The sequence below is a fragment of the Chanodichthys erythropterus genome, chromosome 4 (genome assembly GCF_024489055.1).
Source record: "Chanodichthys erythropterus isolate Z2021 chromosome 4, ASM2448905v1, whole genome shotgun sequence".
Classification (NCBI taxonomy): Eukaryota; Metazoa; Chordata; class Actinopteri; order Cypriniformes; family Xenocyprididae; genus Chanodichthys; species Chanodichthys erythropterus.
In genome coordinates this window covers 18,726,279-18,743,556 of record NC_090224.1, presented here as the reverse complement: position 1 = coordinate 18,743,556, position 17,278 = coordinate 18,726,279, and the positions used below count along the sequence as shown (strand labels likewise).

At 42.8% G+C, this 17,278-nt stretch overlaps 1 protein-coding gene across 1 annotated transcript; it reads right to left on the bottom strand.

Annotated features, from left to right (window-relative positions):
- Nucleotides 1–9,116: 9,116 nt before the first annotated feature.
- Nucleotides 9,117–10,097, bottom strand: LOC137018591 (trace amine-associated receptor 13c-like). The gene has a single exon (XM_067383260.1). The coding sequence runs from the start codon at nt 10,095–10,097 to the stop codon at nt 9,117–9,119; it is 981 nt and encodes a 326-aa protein (XP_067239361.1).
- Between the last annotated feature and the right edge of the window lie 7,181 nt (nt 10,098–17,278).

Below are 17,278 nucleotides of genomic sequence, written 5' to 3'. Positions count from 1 at the left end.
TCTGAAGTACTTGGAAAAAACATCAAAACAGAGTATTGTTCCCTGTTACTTGCTTAATATAGTTACTTATATAAGTTCAATGTATACATAACCACAGATAAAAATCTCTGAAGTTGCTATTTGTCTCTCAGACAGCTCTGAACTGCTCCTCACTGAAACACAGTCTCTTGGAGGCTCAACAATAAAGACGTGCTACAGTCTATGCTGCCTTTTTATACACTTGACATGTTGACTCTTTCCAAGATTGGCAGCATCAAGGGAGGAGAATATACAGCTGGGAGAACAACTAATTTAGAGCCACATAGAATTCATACAAAAATATATATGAAATGTATAAAATTAAAACTAAAGGTGATAATACCTATATGTATGTTGTTATGTTTGTAAGTAATGTTTTTGAGATCCTCCAATCAGATTACTAGCAGCCGCTCAGTGGATCGAAGAAAAGGAGCGTCAACTTATATCTTTTTACACTGGTAAGTTGTCATGTGTCAACCCAAAACAGGGAATTTACCTCTTTTAATGTTTAAAATACCAGCAGATGTCCAATTTAATGTGCGTAGGCAGTAGTGATGGGCAAATGAAGCCTCATGAAGCACTGAAAGATTCAAAGCTTCGAGAGTGTCGAAAAACAGCGCCATCTGGTGTTTATAGTTAAAAATATAGCAGCCAAAACCCTGTGAAAGAAGCTTTGTCAGATGAAGCAGCCACCACACATACCATAGACCAAAACTGGAAAGTGCTGCCTTCAGAGGACACATTCCAAGGTAGGAAGGCGTCAAGGCACGTCCAAATCCATTGTTAGCTTCACTTCCTGTTTCCTGAGATACCTTCCTTCAATTTTTGAAGGCAGCATACACTCTAAAAAATGCTGGGTTAAAAACAACTCAAGTTGGGTTGAAAATGGACAAACCCAGCGATTGGGTTGTTTTAACCCAGCGGTTGGGTTAAATGTTTGCCCAACCTGCAAGTTTTATTTAAACCAACTATTGTTTAAAAATTGCTATATGGCTAGCTTAAAATGAACCCAAAATAGTTGGGAAATTAAAAACCAGATGCAATTAGAGGCAACAATAATAGACAAAAGGTGAATGTTTATTAATAAGCTTTAATATTTTATTAATATAAATTTAATAGTTTATTAATATAAATGTATTAATAAGCAATTTAATAAATGTTGATTGTTTAATAATTATTCATTGAACATTAATAAATGTTAATTTCCAACATACTTTGGGTTCATTTTAATTAAGCAATATAGTAATTTTTAAACAATAGTTGAGTTAAATAAAACTACCCAGCAGGTTGGGCAAAAATGTAACCCTATCGCTGGGTTAAAAGAACCCAATTGCTTGGTTTGTCCATTTTCAACCCAACTTGGGTTGTTTTTAACCCAGCATTTTTTAGAGTGTAGATGAATCCTTCGCTGCCTTTGATATCGCACAATCCTGTTCTTTCCATTCTGTGAAAGTTGAGCTCGAAAAATAAAGTTGCATTTGCTGGTCAGTTTGTGTTTAAAAGTAAGTTTTTGACAAACATTTTCCTATTGTAGTAATTAAATATTCACTTAGTTATAATTACTTACTGGTTAGTGAGGTCAGAAAATGCGTTATGATGGAAGTGATGTCTCACACTTTGCTTTAATGAGTGCGAGAGATCACTTCCATTGTCAGAGCGTGTTCAGACCTCACTAACTGGATGCGCAGGGCAGTTGGACATAGTGGTGTTCTAGAGGTAAAAAATTATATAAATACTGTTCGGTTTCTCGCACAAACTGATCATCTTGTGTCTTAGGATATCAATGTGTCTTCACGAGCCACAGGGTTTAATTTGGATTTGTCTGTGCATGTTTTTTTTTACTCTTATAGACGATGTTCCCATTGACATGCATTACACGACTGACAGGCCGCAACGGCTGGAGTTAAAAATCATCATTTGTGTTCTACTGAAGAAACAAAGTCACCTACATCTTGGATGCCCTGGGGGTAAGCAGATAAACATCAAATTTTCATTTTTGGGTGAACTATCCCTTTAACAGTGTAAATAAGTCAGAATGCATGAAATAGCATTACACCTGCCCTTTAATGACAGATTTTTCAGTTTTGGTTTAACAATCTCTTTAAGCTGAACTCAAACAGAATGAGGGCAGCAGAGTTTTAGTTCCCATCATGCGTTGTGTCAGACTGAACAATGAGTATAAATGCCAAAAATAAGTGTTATTTTGTGTGTTTTTGCACTATATAATAATATAGATCAGAATCAGAATCAGATGTTTGTTGTTTACACATACTAGGAATTTATTTTAGTGACAGAAGCTCCACAGTGCAACAGAGTAACCGCGACAAGACAAGACACATAATAAAAAGAATAAAATAATAATATACAAATTTACAAGATAGAAAAAGTGCAAAAAAAGCAAAAGACTATATATATTATAGACAATTGTATGTACAATTATGTGTGCAAATTGAGATATAAATAAGTGTTTTAAGTAAATAATGTATAATAGTGTTATGTGCTCCGTGTTTGTCAAGTGTTCATGAGATGGATTGCTTGAGGGAAGAAACTGTTCCAGTGTCTGGTCGTTCATTTAGTCCTCTGTAGCGCCGACCGGATGGCAACAGTTCAAAGAGGGAGTGTGCTGGATGTGAGGGGTCCAGAGTGATCTTCTTTGCCCTTTTTCTCACTCTGGATAAGTACAGTTCTTGGAGAGTGGGGAGGGTTGTGCCAATGATTCGCTCAGCAGACCGTACTACCCTCTGTAGTCTTCTGAGGTCAGATTTGGTAGCTGAGTTGAACCAGACGGTATTTGAAGTGCAGAGGATGGATTCGATGATGGCAGAGTAGAACTGTTTCAGCAGCTCCTGTGGCAGGTTGAACTTCCTCAGCTGGCGAAGGAAGTACAACCTCTGCTGGGCCTTTTTCACAATGGACTCGATGTGGTTGTCCCACTTCAGGTCCTGGGAGATGGTGGTGCCCAGGAACCTGCATGACTCCACTGCTGCCACAGTGCTGTTCATGATTGTGAGTGGGGGGAGAGCAGGGGGGTTTCTCCTGAAGTCCACGGTCATCTCCACTGTCTTGAGCGTGTTGAACTCCAGGTTGTTAAGACTGCACCAGACAATTTTCCCAGCCTCACTAGCTGCTGCCGGTCTGTCAGGAAGCTGGTGATCCACTGACAGACAGAAGTGGGCACGGAGAGCTGAGTTAGTTTGGGCAGAGGAGGATTGGGACGATGGTGTTAAAAGCAGAGCTGAAGTCCACAAACAGGATCCTCACATAAGTCCCTGGTCTGTTCAGATGCTGGAGAACATAATGCAGTCCCATATTGACTGCATCATCCACAGTTTGCTCGGTAAGCAAACTGCAGGGGGTCCAGTAAGGGTCCAGTGATGTCCTTCAGAAAAGCCAGAACCAGTTTTTTAAATGACTTCATGGCCACAGACGTTAGAGCCACAGGTCTGTAGACATTTAGTCCAGTAATTTTGGGTTTCTTTGGGACGGGGATGATGGTGGAGCATTTGAAGCAAGAGGGGACTTCGCACAGTTCCAGTGATCTGTTGAAGATCTGTGTGAAGATGGGGGCCAGCTGGTCAGCGCAGGTTTTCAGACAGGCTGGTGAAATGCTGTCTGGGCCTGGTGCCTTTCTTCTCTTGTTCTTTCTGAAGACCTGGCGCACGTCATCTTCACTGAACTGAATTGCAGGTGTGGGGGAGAGGAGGGTTGATGGAGGTGTGAATGGTGATTTTTCAAACCTGCAATAAAACCCATTCAGATCGTCTGCCAGTTGTTGATTCTCCACAGAGCTGGGGATGGTGTCTTGTAGTTGGTGATAACTTTCAGACCTTTCCACACTGAAGCTGTGTCATTAGAAGAGAACTGATTCCGAAGTTTATCAGAATAATTCCTCTTTGCCACTCTGATCTCCTTTTCCAGTGTGTATTTGGCCTGTTTGTACAAGACTCTGTCCCCTTTTCTGCGAGCATCTTCTTTGGCCTGACGGAGCTGGCTGTGTTTTGCAGTGAACCAGGGTTTGTTGTTGTTGTAAGATAAATGAGTCTTTGTAGGAATGCACAGATCCTCACAGAAACTGATATATGATGTAACAGTCTCTGTGAGTTCGTCCAGATCGGTGGCAGCAGCTTCAAAAATACTCCAATCAGTCCATTCAAAACAGGCTTGTAAAGCCCACTCTGTTTCGGTGGTCCATCTCTTCACAGTCTTTGCTACAGGTTTAGCTGATTTCAGTTTCTGCCTGTAGGTTGGTATGAGATGAACTAAACAGTGATCAGAGAGCCCCAAAGCTGCCTGTGGGACAGAGTGATATGCATCCTTTATTGCTGTTGATTAGAACAGAGTCCGGGTGTTGTTGCTCGCTTTCTGTGATCATATCAGCGAGTATCTGTAATGCCGAATTCACGTGCGCTTTCGGAGAAATGTAGACGCTCACCAGAATGAACGAGCAAAACTCCCGCGGCGAATAGAACGGTTTGCAGTTAATGAAGAGTGTTTCAAGATCTGGACAGCACATCTTCTTTAACACCGTTACATCTGAACACCACCTTTCGTTGATGTAAAAGCACGTCCCACTGCCGCATGACTTCCCCATTGATTCTGCGTCGCGATCTGATCTAAACAGCTGAAAGCCCGGCACACTTAAAGGTACAATATGTAAAATTTTTGCAGTAAAATATCCAAAAACCACTAGGCTAGTGTTATATATTTTGTCCAGCTGATTACAAACAATATCTCTAATGTTTTCAACTAAGTTACTTGTAAATCATGAGAAAATTCCCATTCTAAACAGTGACACGGGGCAGTGCAGTCGCCTGTCAATGACGTCAGTTACCTTTGTTACCGCCTTTACTGACGTAGAAACCAGATGACAACAGTGCCGTGGACAAATGCGGAAGTAGTGTCTAGCGTCCAGCAAACCACTAGCTTGCTTCAGGCAGTTCCTTATTTACTTCTTGCACGTTTTATGGTGGATTGTGTTACTTATTTATGGAACATAATTACTGTTTACCATTTGCTGCTGGTTCTGTCGTCAAGGACAGCTCCCGTAAACTCATGACCGGAAAAGCGGAAAGCGGCGCCGGCGACTGTGTCATAATAAAATTGTGCATTCAAGTCCTCCTGGGAAGTTCGTATTTACGAGGTGGGAAGTCGTGTATACGACGGTAGGTGTGTTCAAGTCACTTTCGTCGGAGTATGATGGCGGTGTGCCTTCTCTAAATTAATTACACAAAATAACAACACTTCTGCTTCTAGAAAATGGAGAGCAAATAATGTGAATTAGTTGCATGTTGCTTTTTTATGTTTTTAATTAATTTATGAAGCCATTGTAAAAAAATATTGTTACATATTTCATTTTTATATTGTAATGCTATCGTATTTTTTGCTGGGAATCAGCTTACTTCGTTGTAAATAGAAAAGCCTGTCACTGTATTGTGGTATTTCGCCATGTTTCTGACTGACACGCCCCCAACTCGTACAGATCGGAGCTTAAAGAAAATTACGAGCTTCCCACTGGTATTTACGACATTGTGGTGGCGTTCATGTCGGTTCTGCTCGTAAATACGATCTTTCCTACATGACTTGAATGCACCAAAAGTCCCGCTGCTCGTGAGGCGTGTGTTGATCAATCGCTCCAGCTCCTCGTTCAGCTCCCGCAACACTCGGTCCTGCTCTGCTTCATACTACAGTAACGTTAATAATCGCATCCACGAACATGAGTTCTTCCAGACTCCAATCCCTATTCTTTTGCACCGTCCGTTGAGATGGAGACCACATATCCCAAGTTTCCGCTTTAAAACTTGGCGTCATCAAACTACGCCTTTGTTTTGAATAGGCTTCTAGCGACCTCTAGCGGAAAAAAATATCACAAATTGTACCTTTAACACGCTGTCCGGAATGGCGTCGTTCAGCCGAGTTCGAGAAATCCTTATTTGTCCGGGAGAGCAGAAGGAGTTCGTCCGTTTTGTTGCGCAGAGAGCAGAGATTCGCCAGATGGATGCTAGGCAGCGGCGTTCTTAATCCGCGCTGTCTGAGCTTCACGAGGGCGCTGGCGCGCTTTTCCCGTCTGCGCGTCCTGAGACGTCTAAACAGCGCTGCCGCTCCGCCGAATACAACATTCAACAAAACGTCTGAATAATCGAAATCCGGTAAAAGATTTTGTGGTGTGTACTGCCGAATGTTCAGCAGTTCATCCCTGGTTAAACTGATGGTGTTTGAAAAACAGGAAAAACTAACAAAAACAGAACAAACACTGAAGAGCTAAGCACTGTGGCTGCCATGCGCGGCGCCATCTTGATCAGAGATCTGAGGGAGATATGTGTTAGTGTTTAATCTTCTGTTATGTTGGGATTTAAAGGGTTTTTTATTAAGTTGCAGTTTTGCAGGTTACTATTGTCGTGAACAGTAGAGCATGTTATTAAGTCGAGGATGACTCGGTTGGGTACATGTAGGCCCTGGTTTCACAGACATGGCTTAGACTAACTCAGGATTAGGCCTTAGTTCAATTAGGATATTTAAGTAGCTTTTATAAACATACACTAGAAAAAAAACAAAACATTACTGGTGTGCATCTTGAGACACAACAATGGCAGTGGCATATTTTAAGATGTCAGTACAAGTTGCCTTCAGTTAAAACAGCTCAAAAATGCATTTTAGTCTAGGACTAGCTTAAGCCTTGTCTGTGAAACTTATAAACTGATAATTGTGTATTGATGGTCTCCTTGCTTATCATGTTGGCACATGCAAGTGTGCTAATGCTGACTAGAAACTAGGTTTCAAAAATTTAACATAATGTTTATGCAGTTTACATATATAATTTAGACCAGTCAATATATCAGATAGTTTATTGTTTATTGTTTATAGCGCAGAATCAAAATGTTAAGTTCTGTTTACTTAATCTTGGAGTTTGTTAACTTAAAAATGAGACAACTGGTTTCCACAAATTTCTGAGTTCTGTTGACTTATTAGGGTTTACAGTGTACCCTATCTGGGCCAGAAAATCTGTTTCAATAAAACAGATATTCACAAAATAATTTTCAATAAAATATAAACACTAAACCTCTGTTAATTCTCAATAAGATCTATGAAAGAAATAAAGTAATTGATTGATTTCATCTAAAGCTGTGTGTTATCTAAAGTTATTTGTAGTTAAATAGATAGATAGACACAGACAGATAGACAGATCTATAGATAGATAGATAGATAGATAGATAGATAGATAGATAGATAGATGAACAACACCCCCTGCTGGCCTCACTAACACCTCTTCCAGTAGCAACCTAGTCTTCCCAGGCGGTTTCCCATCCAAGTACGGCCCAGGCTCAACCCTGCTTAGCTTTAGTGGTGCAGGTGAAAGCTTCAGGTTGATCTCTACTGGTTTGTGCTGCTGGTTTCCTCAAGCATCCCATACACATCTGGCCCAGAGCTTTCCAGGCATAGACCAGCATGACTGTCTTTTACATGTTGTTCACTGGCATTTCATTTCTCATCTCAGCTATGTTATGCTCAAAGGCACATCATATATGTAAGTAATAACTGACAACTGGACGTTGAATTATTAGAAAAATAATGCACACCTGATGGTAATGCGGCCACGACATGAAGCATTCTTCAAGCTCAGCTTCTGTGAACAGTAAATCCCACCTCCTTTGACTTGATTGGCTATCTTAAACATTTTGACATGGACAAGCACTGCGATGTAAAACCTAACAGTCAAATGTACTAAATGAAATGAACAAATTGTAACAAATTTGCTTATTGCCCTGATGTCATTTCCGAGCATTATTATTCCAGTCTGCCTGTTTGTTGCCGTTACTGCCTGTTCCCTGTTTTTGACCCGTTGCTGCCTGTCCTGACCCTTGCCTGTTTCCTGATTATGATTCTGCCTGTCCCTTGCTGTTCTTGTCTGATCCTGACTGACCCTGCCTGTACGACTACGCTATTCTTAATAAAGCTTGCACATGGATCTCTGCCTCAGTCTCGTTCCGTTACAGGTGAAGAGTAGAGCCTGTGATCAGGCTGAGGATTGGCCAAAACATTTAGCTAGAGTGTGTTTCAATCAGTTCCTTTGATTGAAATCAATTTATCATATACGTGAATTTGGGAGCAGGTAAACACTCTGGCATACTATATGTGGGGGCACTGGTGAAACGGTGTCCAGCAACATCACTACTGGTATTGATATCTTTCTGACATTATTTTTTTATGTTATTTAAAGGGGAAAAATTAAAGAATAGAGGTTTATTTACTTTAAACTACTATACAATACTGACTATTATGTATATTAGTCATAATGCCTGATTTCACCATTACATTTTATATACTGGAAATGCATTAATATTTCGAGTGAATGCAATCACTGTTAATAGTATTACATATTGTAACAAAATACAAAAACAATATTACAACAATAAACAAATTGTAAAAACATTAAATAATTTAAAATGTTTATACATTAATGTTTTTTATTACATTAAAATAATATAAGAAATAGTTTGCAATATCAAGCAGCATAATGAGCTGTTTTTGTACAGCTAAAAATAACTTGAAGCGGGTGACACCGGAATCCTTAAAACATTCAAATTATAAATGCTGCATTAACTCTTGTGTTAAAAAAGTGTCACTTTTTACAAACTGTACTGATTCAGTGACAGTGTGCAAGCTATTATGTTTAACACAATTCTGTATTTTCAGCAAAGCAGAATTATGAGTATTTCTATGCTGGTGTAACCACTGCCTTGAGAATGAGGGACCAGGATCACAATTTAACAAAAATATTTAGGTAATTGTGCTCTTACTGCCACTAACACTTACATAAGTACATGCACAGTATATATACACACTATACACACTACAGTATATACTATTATATTCAACATTTCCTTTTATTACATAGAAATAAGTGAGTTGACATAAAAAAAAAAGATAAAAATTCACCCACTCATATTGTTATACAATACTGGTATGATTGAAAACAACATCCATGTCTTCACAGTCAGGTTTAAAAAAAATAAATAAATAAAAAATGAAGAAAAGGCATTAAAGTACACCTGAAATAATGTGGAAAAAAAGAGGATTTTTTTTGTCTTACATTCAATGACTTACATCACATTCATCAGACAGGAGTCTTTATTAAACACTTTAAATGTGAAAATTAATTTTAAGCTTTTCTGAAACCAGGGATAGAATAAGGCATAAATGATGGGATTAATGGTGGAGTTCAGGAAGAAAGATATTACAGTAAGATCTCTTAAATAAAACACGTCAGCATTACTATATGAAACCACTAAAGAACAAATATAATATGGCAGTAAACACAGAAGAAACACAAAGACCAGAATCCCCAGCAGCATCGCAGCTTTTCGCTCTGATTTGTCACTGACTCTGTTTTTAGAGGTGCTGTTGTGAACCTGAAGGGCTCTTATAGCAGTCGCATGTTTCTTAGCAATGACAAAAACATGAGTGTATAATATTATGATGAGTGTACATGGCACAAGAAACACAACCAGGAGATCAATGAAGGATGAAACATCATCTATATTATAAACACATTCTCCTGGATATGTGACATCAGTGAAGTTTCCATTAATGAACAGAAGAGTGAAGTTATAAAGGAGTGAAAACAGCCAGTTAAATAAAGTTGCAAAACAGATCACAGCGGGTGAGATTTTCTCTGAATAAATAAAAGGATAACTTAAAGCCAAAAACCGGTCAACTGCTATTAGTGTCACAGTATGAATAGACACGCTTGTTGCTTGAAAATTCACAAATTTTAAAAATGAGCACATCATTGGTCCAAAAATCCAACAAGACTCAATGACCCAAGGCAAATGAAGTGGCATCACAAAAACTCCGACCAGCAGATCAGACACAGCCAAAGAGAGGATGAGGATGTTAGCAGGTGTGTGGAGCTGCTTGAAGTGACTAACAGAGATGATGACCAGCAGGTTTCCACACACGGTCAGAAGAGCCACAGCTGCTGCGGCCACATACTGAATCACATAGACAGATAAAGAAACAGATCTCTCTGGACAGAAATATTCCTGACAGCCATCAGTTTGGTTCAATGCTGTGAGATTCATAATGAAGTACTTGGAAGAAACATCCAAACATAGTGTCAAATAAAGTTCAATGTATATATAACCACAGATCTCTGAAGATGCTATTTGTCTCCCCAACAGCTCTGAACTGCTACAGTCTATGCTGCCTTTTTATTCACTTGACATGTTGACTCTTGCCAAGACCGGCAGCATCAAGGGAGAAAAACATACAGTTAGGAGATCAACTGATTAATGTCACATAAAATTCATACAAAACATAGGCTAAGTGGGCTTATATGAAATGTTTAAAATCAAAAACTATAAAACAGTGAAAAAAAAAAAAAATCCAAATATAAGCAAATAGTTCAGACTGATTATTTCCCAACTAAAGTTAGACGCATAGGCGCCGATCCCGTGGGTGCTCGGGGGCTGGAGCACCCACGGAAATGGTCGAGCACCCACGGAAAATTACGAGATATTATCCATGGATTTTAACAAGGAAAAAAAATCGTTTGCAGCTATCAAGTCAAGTCACCTTTATTTATATAGCGCTTTTTACAATGCAGATTGTGATCAGAAGATCAGAAATGATCCTTATATATAGTTTATTTAAGTCCGTTTCAATGACGTTATTTTAAAGGCAAAAGTCGAGAGCGCGTCGAGAGCGCGTCGAGAGCGCGTCCAGTGTTGAGCGAGCACAAATCTCAACTCGGATTTCCATCACTCTCGCGCTCGCTCAGATTCAGAATCAGAACTCAAAACTGTCCTGTCCCTAAAATGGTCTTCTCTGGATTTAAAGTTCACAGAAGCTTTTAAACACCTGACTTTCATGACTGACTGACGAAATAACACAGTGTAGGCTACCTTTAGGTAACGTTACTGTCTGATCATCAGATTTCAGCGAGAGCACGACAACACTCATGAAAAGAATGTGCTTGTTTTGGGTCAATTCAAATGAAACATCCAGTTGACGTTCCCTGGTATTGATATACAATCATAAACTTATTTGATCTTAATGAGAAAAAAAACGATGTGAGGGCGGATTCGAACCGCTAATAATTAAAGCACAGGTGAATTTCTGCCTCTATTAACGAAAACTCTACCACGAGACCAATGGGCAGCACGAACACATTGTATCGGTATGTTGGATTTGTCTATAATAGTAGTACGATACTTATATTGTAATGTAGCTGTAAGAATGAAACTATAACATCTTTAAAAAAAAAAAAAAAAATGGGCACCCACCGGCAGAATCATAAATCGACGCCTATGATTAGACGCATAGAATTTCCTTTACTGTTTTATTTCTTTACTCTTTAAAAAAATTAAAGTCCTCCCAATGTTCAAGACTACTGCCTTGTTTTTGAGTAACAATAAAAATGACATGACAAAAACGCAGCCTGTACAGGTGCATACACAGCCAGCAAATTAGAGGTTCCAAATATGATGATTTATTAACAAAGTTTGGGAGGAACAGGTGCAGATAATTAACCAAATCAGATCAGGTGGAGAGCATTCAATTAATCAATGCAAACCAATGACAAGAGGCATAAATACAGCAGACTTACCTCTGTTTGTCTGACAGTTCATCAGCATTTTGGTTCGCCCGGTTTGCTACTATGTCTCAGCTTCAGCGTTTCCCATCCGTCAATGAGCCTGACTTCTCTCTGGATCCTGTGCCGCAAACTGCCGGCCCCAGGACCACTCCTTCTCCACCCGACACCACAGCCGAGCCCCAGGCTTCTTCGCGTGGCCACCGGCCTGCCCGATCAGCCTCATGCTCACCAAGACGCCGAGGCCTACCCTCGCCACCATGGCGAGAATTCCAGGTCCCTCTCCGGCGTCCTCTTATTCTTTGGCTGTGCCAATGATTCTGCCTACTGGGAAGTGGACAGTTTTGAGTTTGAGGCAAGCACTGATTAATTCTGACGTTCAGCCTTCGTGCAGGATGAACAAAGCAGATTTATACAAACTATACATTACTTTGCAATCAGCCAACCTTTCACCTAAGTCCACCCCAGCCTCCAAGGCATCCAACAGGCAAACTAAATCCCACGAAAGCCTCGAAATTGCTTCTCCCAACACCACCACCTTCCTCCCACACAAGATCAGCCACTCTGCATGTGTTGTGCCTTCGGCAAGACTGGGCCGTGCCACAGATTCTGCCGCGGGTCATCATGCACCTCCTGCTTCGGCTCAGCCTTTCACCGCGACTCTTCCTGCTGCAGCACTATATGCAGCTGGGCCTGCCAGCATTCCCTCAGCCTCTCAGTTTTTTCCTCCTGCTGTTTCTAACCCCTTTCCTTTGCAGTGGCCTTCAGCTCCCATAGCAGATGCTAGAATGAGGCTGCCTCCGCTAGTGGCTCAAGCATTCCATGATCTTTCTCCGTCTGCCGCAAACCCCCTCCCCTTTCCAGTGGCCTGCAGCTCCAGCAACACAAGCAAACATGAGGCTGCCTCTGCTTGCAGCGCAGGCTTACACATCTCGGTCCTTTCCTCAATTTCCCTCTTTCACTTCTCTCAATTTTCCTCCACAAGCCCTCCGCCGACACTCGCGGCCTCGGCTTCTCTCCCTTACAATCTTCTCCTACAGTCAAAACCTCAGTATTCTCCATTTGTTCGGGAGGGTGAGGGCCAAGCCAACCTCACCACCATAAGATCAGACTCTGGTCAGCTGGGCAGAGCACGGGACTGGGAGCTGCTGGCAGACTTGAACAAGAAACTCTGCTTCCCAGCTGAAATCGCAGCCATCAACCTGCGACCAGACCTTGTTCTGTGGTCAGCCTCCCTCAAGCTTGTCTACATCATCGAGCTCACTGTGCCCTGGGAGGGTGCAGTAGAGGAGGCCTATGAACGGAAAAGGTTGAGGTATGCCGAACTTGCAACCGATGTGCAACAACAAGACTGGAACGTAAAGGTACGTCCAGTGGAAGTAGGCTGCAGAGGGTTTGTAGCCACCTCAACATCCAGGCTACTTAGGGAGATGGGAGCGCGAGGAAAGGCCCACCGGCAGGCAGTCAAAGACCTCTCTGTGGCTGCGGAAAAGGGAAGCCAGTGGCTATGGGTGAAGAGAAAAGACTCCACTTGGGTCTTCAAAGGAGTTGATGGAACCTAGGGAGTGAACCTGGGACGCTGGGATTCACTGCTGAACCCTCTGGAGGTGTTGTGGGCCTATCAGCGAAACACCAAGGAAGGAGGGCGCCCACTTGACAACCCAAAGGGTGCCATCACTCAATTGACCATCCCACAGAGTCTCATCGGAGCCTCAAGTACCCTCCTGACGACATACCTGATGACAGTGCCATCACTCAATGGACCATCCCATGGAGTCTCATCGGTGCCTCAAGTATGCATTAAGGGATATCAACATCAAGTCCTATACAACAGATCTGATCATCTGGAGAGCCAGTGACTGCTGTGAAAGGGCAGCTGATGACAAGGGAAAGACCTTGTGACGGCATGGAAAGACAGCTGACAGGAGGGAACAGACCCCAACGGGGCCGCCATGGGCTAGCTACCCATGGCGGTGGGATCCAGCACGAGAGGTGCATGGGTCCCACCCACACATAGCTACGAAAAGTCCTATGAAGAAAACACCCCCTGAGCCAGCGAGAGCGGGGGCGGAAGATGGCTCATCGGCGGATAACCCGGAAAGGAACACAGGAATGGAACATGCAGGACATCAACACCCCTGCCCTAGACGAGGAACAACATGGCACAAGAGGGCAACCTGAATCCAACCCATCACGATCAACAGCAGAGAAGAAGATCCAGGGGCGAAGGCCATTAGTCAAGTGGCCAAAGGCTGGCAACAAGACGATGTGGAAGGAGACCAACACCGATCTCTGCAACATGCTGGAAGGGATCAGAGGCACAGCCACGGAAAAGTTGGATAGGATGGGTGATCTTATCTATGCCTACGGAGTGGAACGATTTGGAGTGGTCGAAAGCAAACGAGATACTCCTTCAATCCCCACCAAGTCCAGAAGGCAGACAGAGATAGATTGCCTAGAATGGAAATGGTCGAGCACCCACGGAAAATTACGAGATATTATCCATGGATTTTAACAAGAAAAAAAAATCGTTTGCAGCTATCAAGTCAAGTCACCTTTATTTATATCGTTTGCAGCTATCAAGTCAAGTCACCTTTATTTATATAGCGCTTTTTACAATGCAGATTGTGATCAGAAGATCAGAAACGATCCTTATATATAGTTTATTTAAGTCCGTTTCAATGACGTTATTTTAAAGGCAAAAGTCGAGAGCGCGTCGAGAGCGCGTCCAGTGTTGAGCGAGCACAAATCTCAACTCGGATTTCCATCACTCTCGCGCTCGCTCAGAGCACGACAACACTCATGAAAAGAATGTGCTTGTTTTGGGTCAATTCAAATGAAACATCCAGTTGACGTTCCCTGGTATTGATATACAATCATAAACTTATTTGATCTTAATGAGAAAAAAAACGATGTGAGGGCGGATTCGAACCGCTGATAATTAAAGCACAGGTGAATTTCTGCCTCTATTAACGAAAACTCTACCACGAGACCAATGGGCAGCACGAACACATTGTATCTGTATGTTGGATTTGTCTATAATAGTAGTACGATACTTATATTGTAATGTAGCTGTAAGAATGAAACTATAACATCTTTAAAAAAAAAAAAAATGGGCACCCACCGGCAGAATCATAAATTGGCGCCTATGATTAGACGCATATAATTTCCTTTACTGTTTTATTTCTTTACTCTTTAAAAAAATTAAAGTCACCCCAATGTTCAAGACTACTGCCTTGTTTTTGAGTAACAATAAAAATGACATGACAAAAACGCAGCCTGTACAGGTGCATACACAGCCAGCAAATTAGAGGTTCCAAATATGATGATTTATTAACAAAGTTTGGGAGGAACAGGTGCAGATAATTAACCAAATCAGCTCAGGTGGAGAGCATTCAATTAATCAATGCAAACCAATGACAAGAGGCATAAATACAGCAGACTTACCTCTGTTTGTCTGACAGTTCATCAGCATTTTGGTTCGCCCGTTTTGCTACTATGTCTCAGCTTCAGCGTTTCCCATCCGTCAATGAGCCTGACTTCTCTCTGGATCCTGTGCCGCAAACTGCCGGCCCCAGGACCACTCCTTCTCCACCCGACACCACAGCCGAGCCCCAGGCTTCTTCGCGTGGCCACCGGCCTGCCCGATCAGCCTCATGCTCACCAAGACGCCGAGGCCTACCCTCGCCACCATGGCGAGAATTCCAGGTCCCTCTCCGGCGTCCTCTTATTCTTTGGCTGTGCCAATGATTCTGCCTACTGGGAAGTGGACAGTTTTGAGTTTGAGGCAAGCACTGATTAATTCTGACATTCAGCCTTCATGCAGGATGAACAAAGCAGATTTATACAAACTATACATTACTTTGCAATCAGCCAACCTTTCACCTAAGTCCACCCCAGCCTCCAAGGCATCCAACAGGCAAACTAAATCCCGCGAAAGCCTCGAAATTGCCTCTCCCAACACCACCACCTTCCTCCCACACAAGATCAGTCACTCTGCATGTGTCGTGCCTTCGGCAAGACTGGGCCGTGCCACAGATTCCGCCGCGGGTCATCATGCACCTCCTGCTTCGGCTCAGCCTTTCACCGCGGCTCTTCCTGCTGCAGCACTATATGCAGCTGGGCCCGCCAGCATTCCCTCAGCCTCTCAGTTTTTTCCTCCTGCTGTTTCTAACCCCTTTCCTTTGCAGTGGCCTTCAGCTCCCATAGCAGATGCTAGAATGAGGCTGCCTCCGCTAGTGGCTCAAGCATTCCATGATCTTTCTCCGTCTGCCGCAAACCCCCTCCCCTTTCCAGTGGCCTGCAGCTCCAGCAACACAAGCAAACATGAGGCTGCCTCTGCTTGCAGCGCAGGCTTACACATCTCGGTCCTTTCCTCAATTTCCCTTTTTCACTTCTCTCAATTTTCCTCCACAAGCCCTCCGCCGACACTCGTGGCTTCGGCTTCTCTCCCTTACAATCTTCTCCTACAGTCAAAACCTCAGTATTCTCCATTTGTTAAGATCAGACTCTGGTCAGCTGGGCAGAGCACGGGACTGGGAGCTGCTGGCAGACTTGAACAAGAAACTCTGCTTCCCAGCTGAAATCGCAGCCATCAACCTGCGACCAGACCTTGTTCTGTGGTCAGCCTCCCTCAAGCTTGTCTACATCACCGAGCTCACTGTGCCCTGGGAGGGTGCAGTGGAGGAGGCCTATGAACGGAAAAGGTTGAGGTACGCCGAACTTGCAACCGATGTGCAACAACAAGGCTGGAACGTAAAGGTACGTCCAGTGGAAGTAGGCTGCAGAAGGTTTGTAGCCACCTCAACATCCAGGCTACTTAGGGAGATGGGAGCGCGAGGAAAGGCCCACCGGCAGGCAGTCAAAGACCTCTCTGTGGCTGCGGAAAAGGGAAGCCAGTGGCTATGGGTGAAGAGAAAAGACTCCACTTGGGTCTTCAAAGGAGTTGATGGAACCTAGGGAGTGAACCTGGGACGCTGGGATTCACTGATGAACCCTCTGGAGGTGTTGTGGGCCTATCAGCGAAACACCAAGGAAGGAGGGCTTGACAACCCAAAGGGTGCCATCACTCAATTGACCATCCCACAGAGTCTCATCGGAGCCTCAAGTACCCTCCTGAATACATACCTGATGACAGTGCCATCACTCAATGGACCATCCCATGGAGTCTCATCGGTGCCTCAAGTATGCATTAAGGGATATCAACATCAAGTCCTATACAACAGATCTGTTCACAGCAACTCCAATGACCGTCCCATCAAACGCAGTTGCCTCGGAACCACCTCCAGTGGCTCACAACATCCGAGCACAGATCTGCAACTTCTGTGGCAGTGCTCATGCCCGTCCTGTATGCCCTGTGTTTAAAGCTGCTAATAAAAAAACAAAAAATTACTTATCGACTCCTGTGAATAATTCTCATCTTTCTATTGAAATAGCTCACCACCTGGACAACGAATTCACTGATTATCTGATGTTTGGTCTCAAACATGGTATTAAACCCGGCATGGAATGCCCACTCTCCCAAAACATCATCTATAATAATCTCCAATCCGCTCTCGCTGAGCCCGATGTCATAAAGAGCCTGATTAAAAAACAAGTTGAGTCAGGTTTCATGATCAGCCTTTTTGACAACCCACCATTCAACATTTTTCGTATCAGCCCCATTGGAGT

Bases quoted from the DNA above. Each gene is read 5' to 3' on its own strand.
- LOC137018591 (XM_067383260.1), bottom strand. From the start codon at position 10,097: ATGAATCTCACAGCATTGAACCAAACTGATGGCTGTCAGGAATATTTC.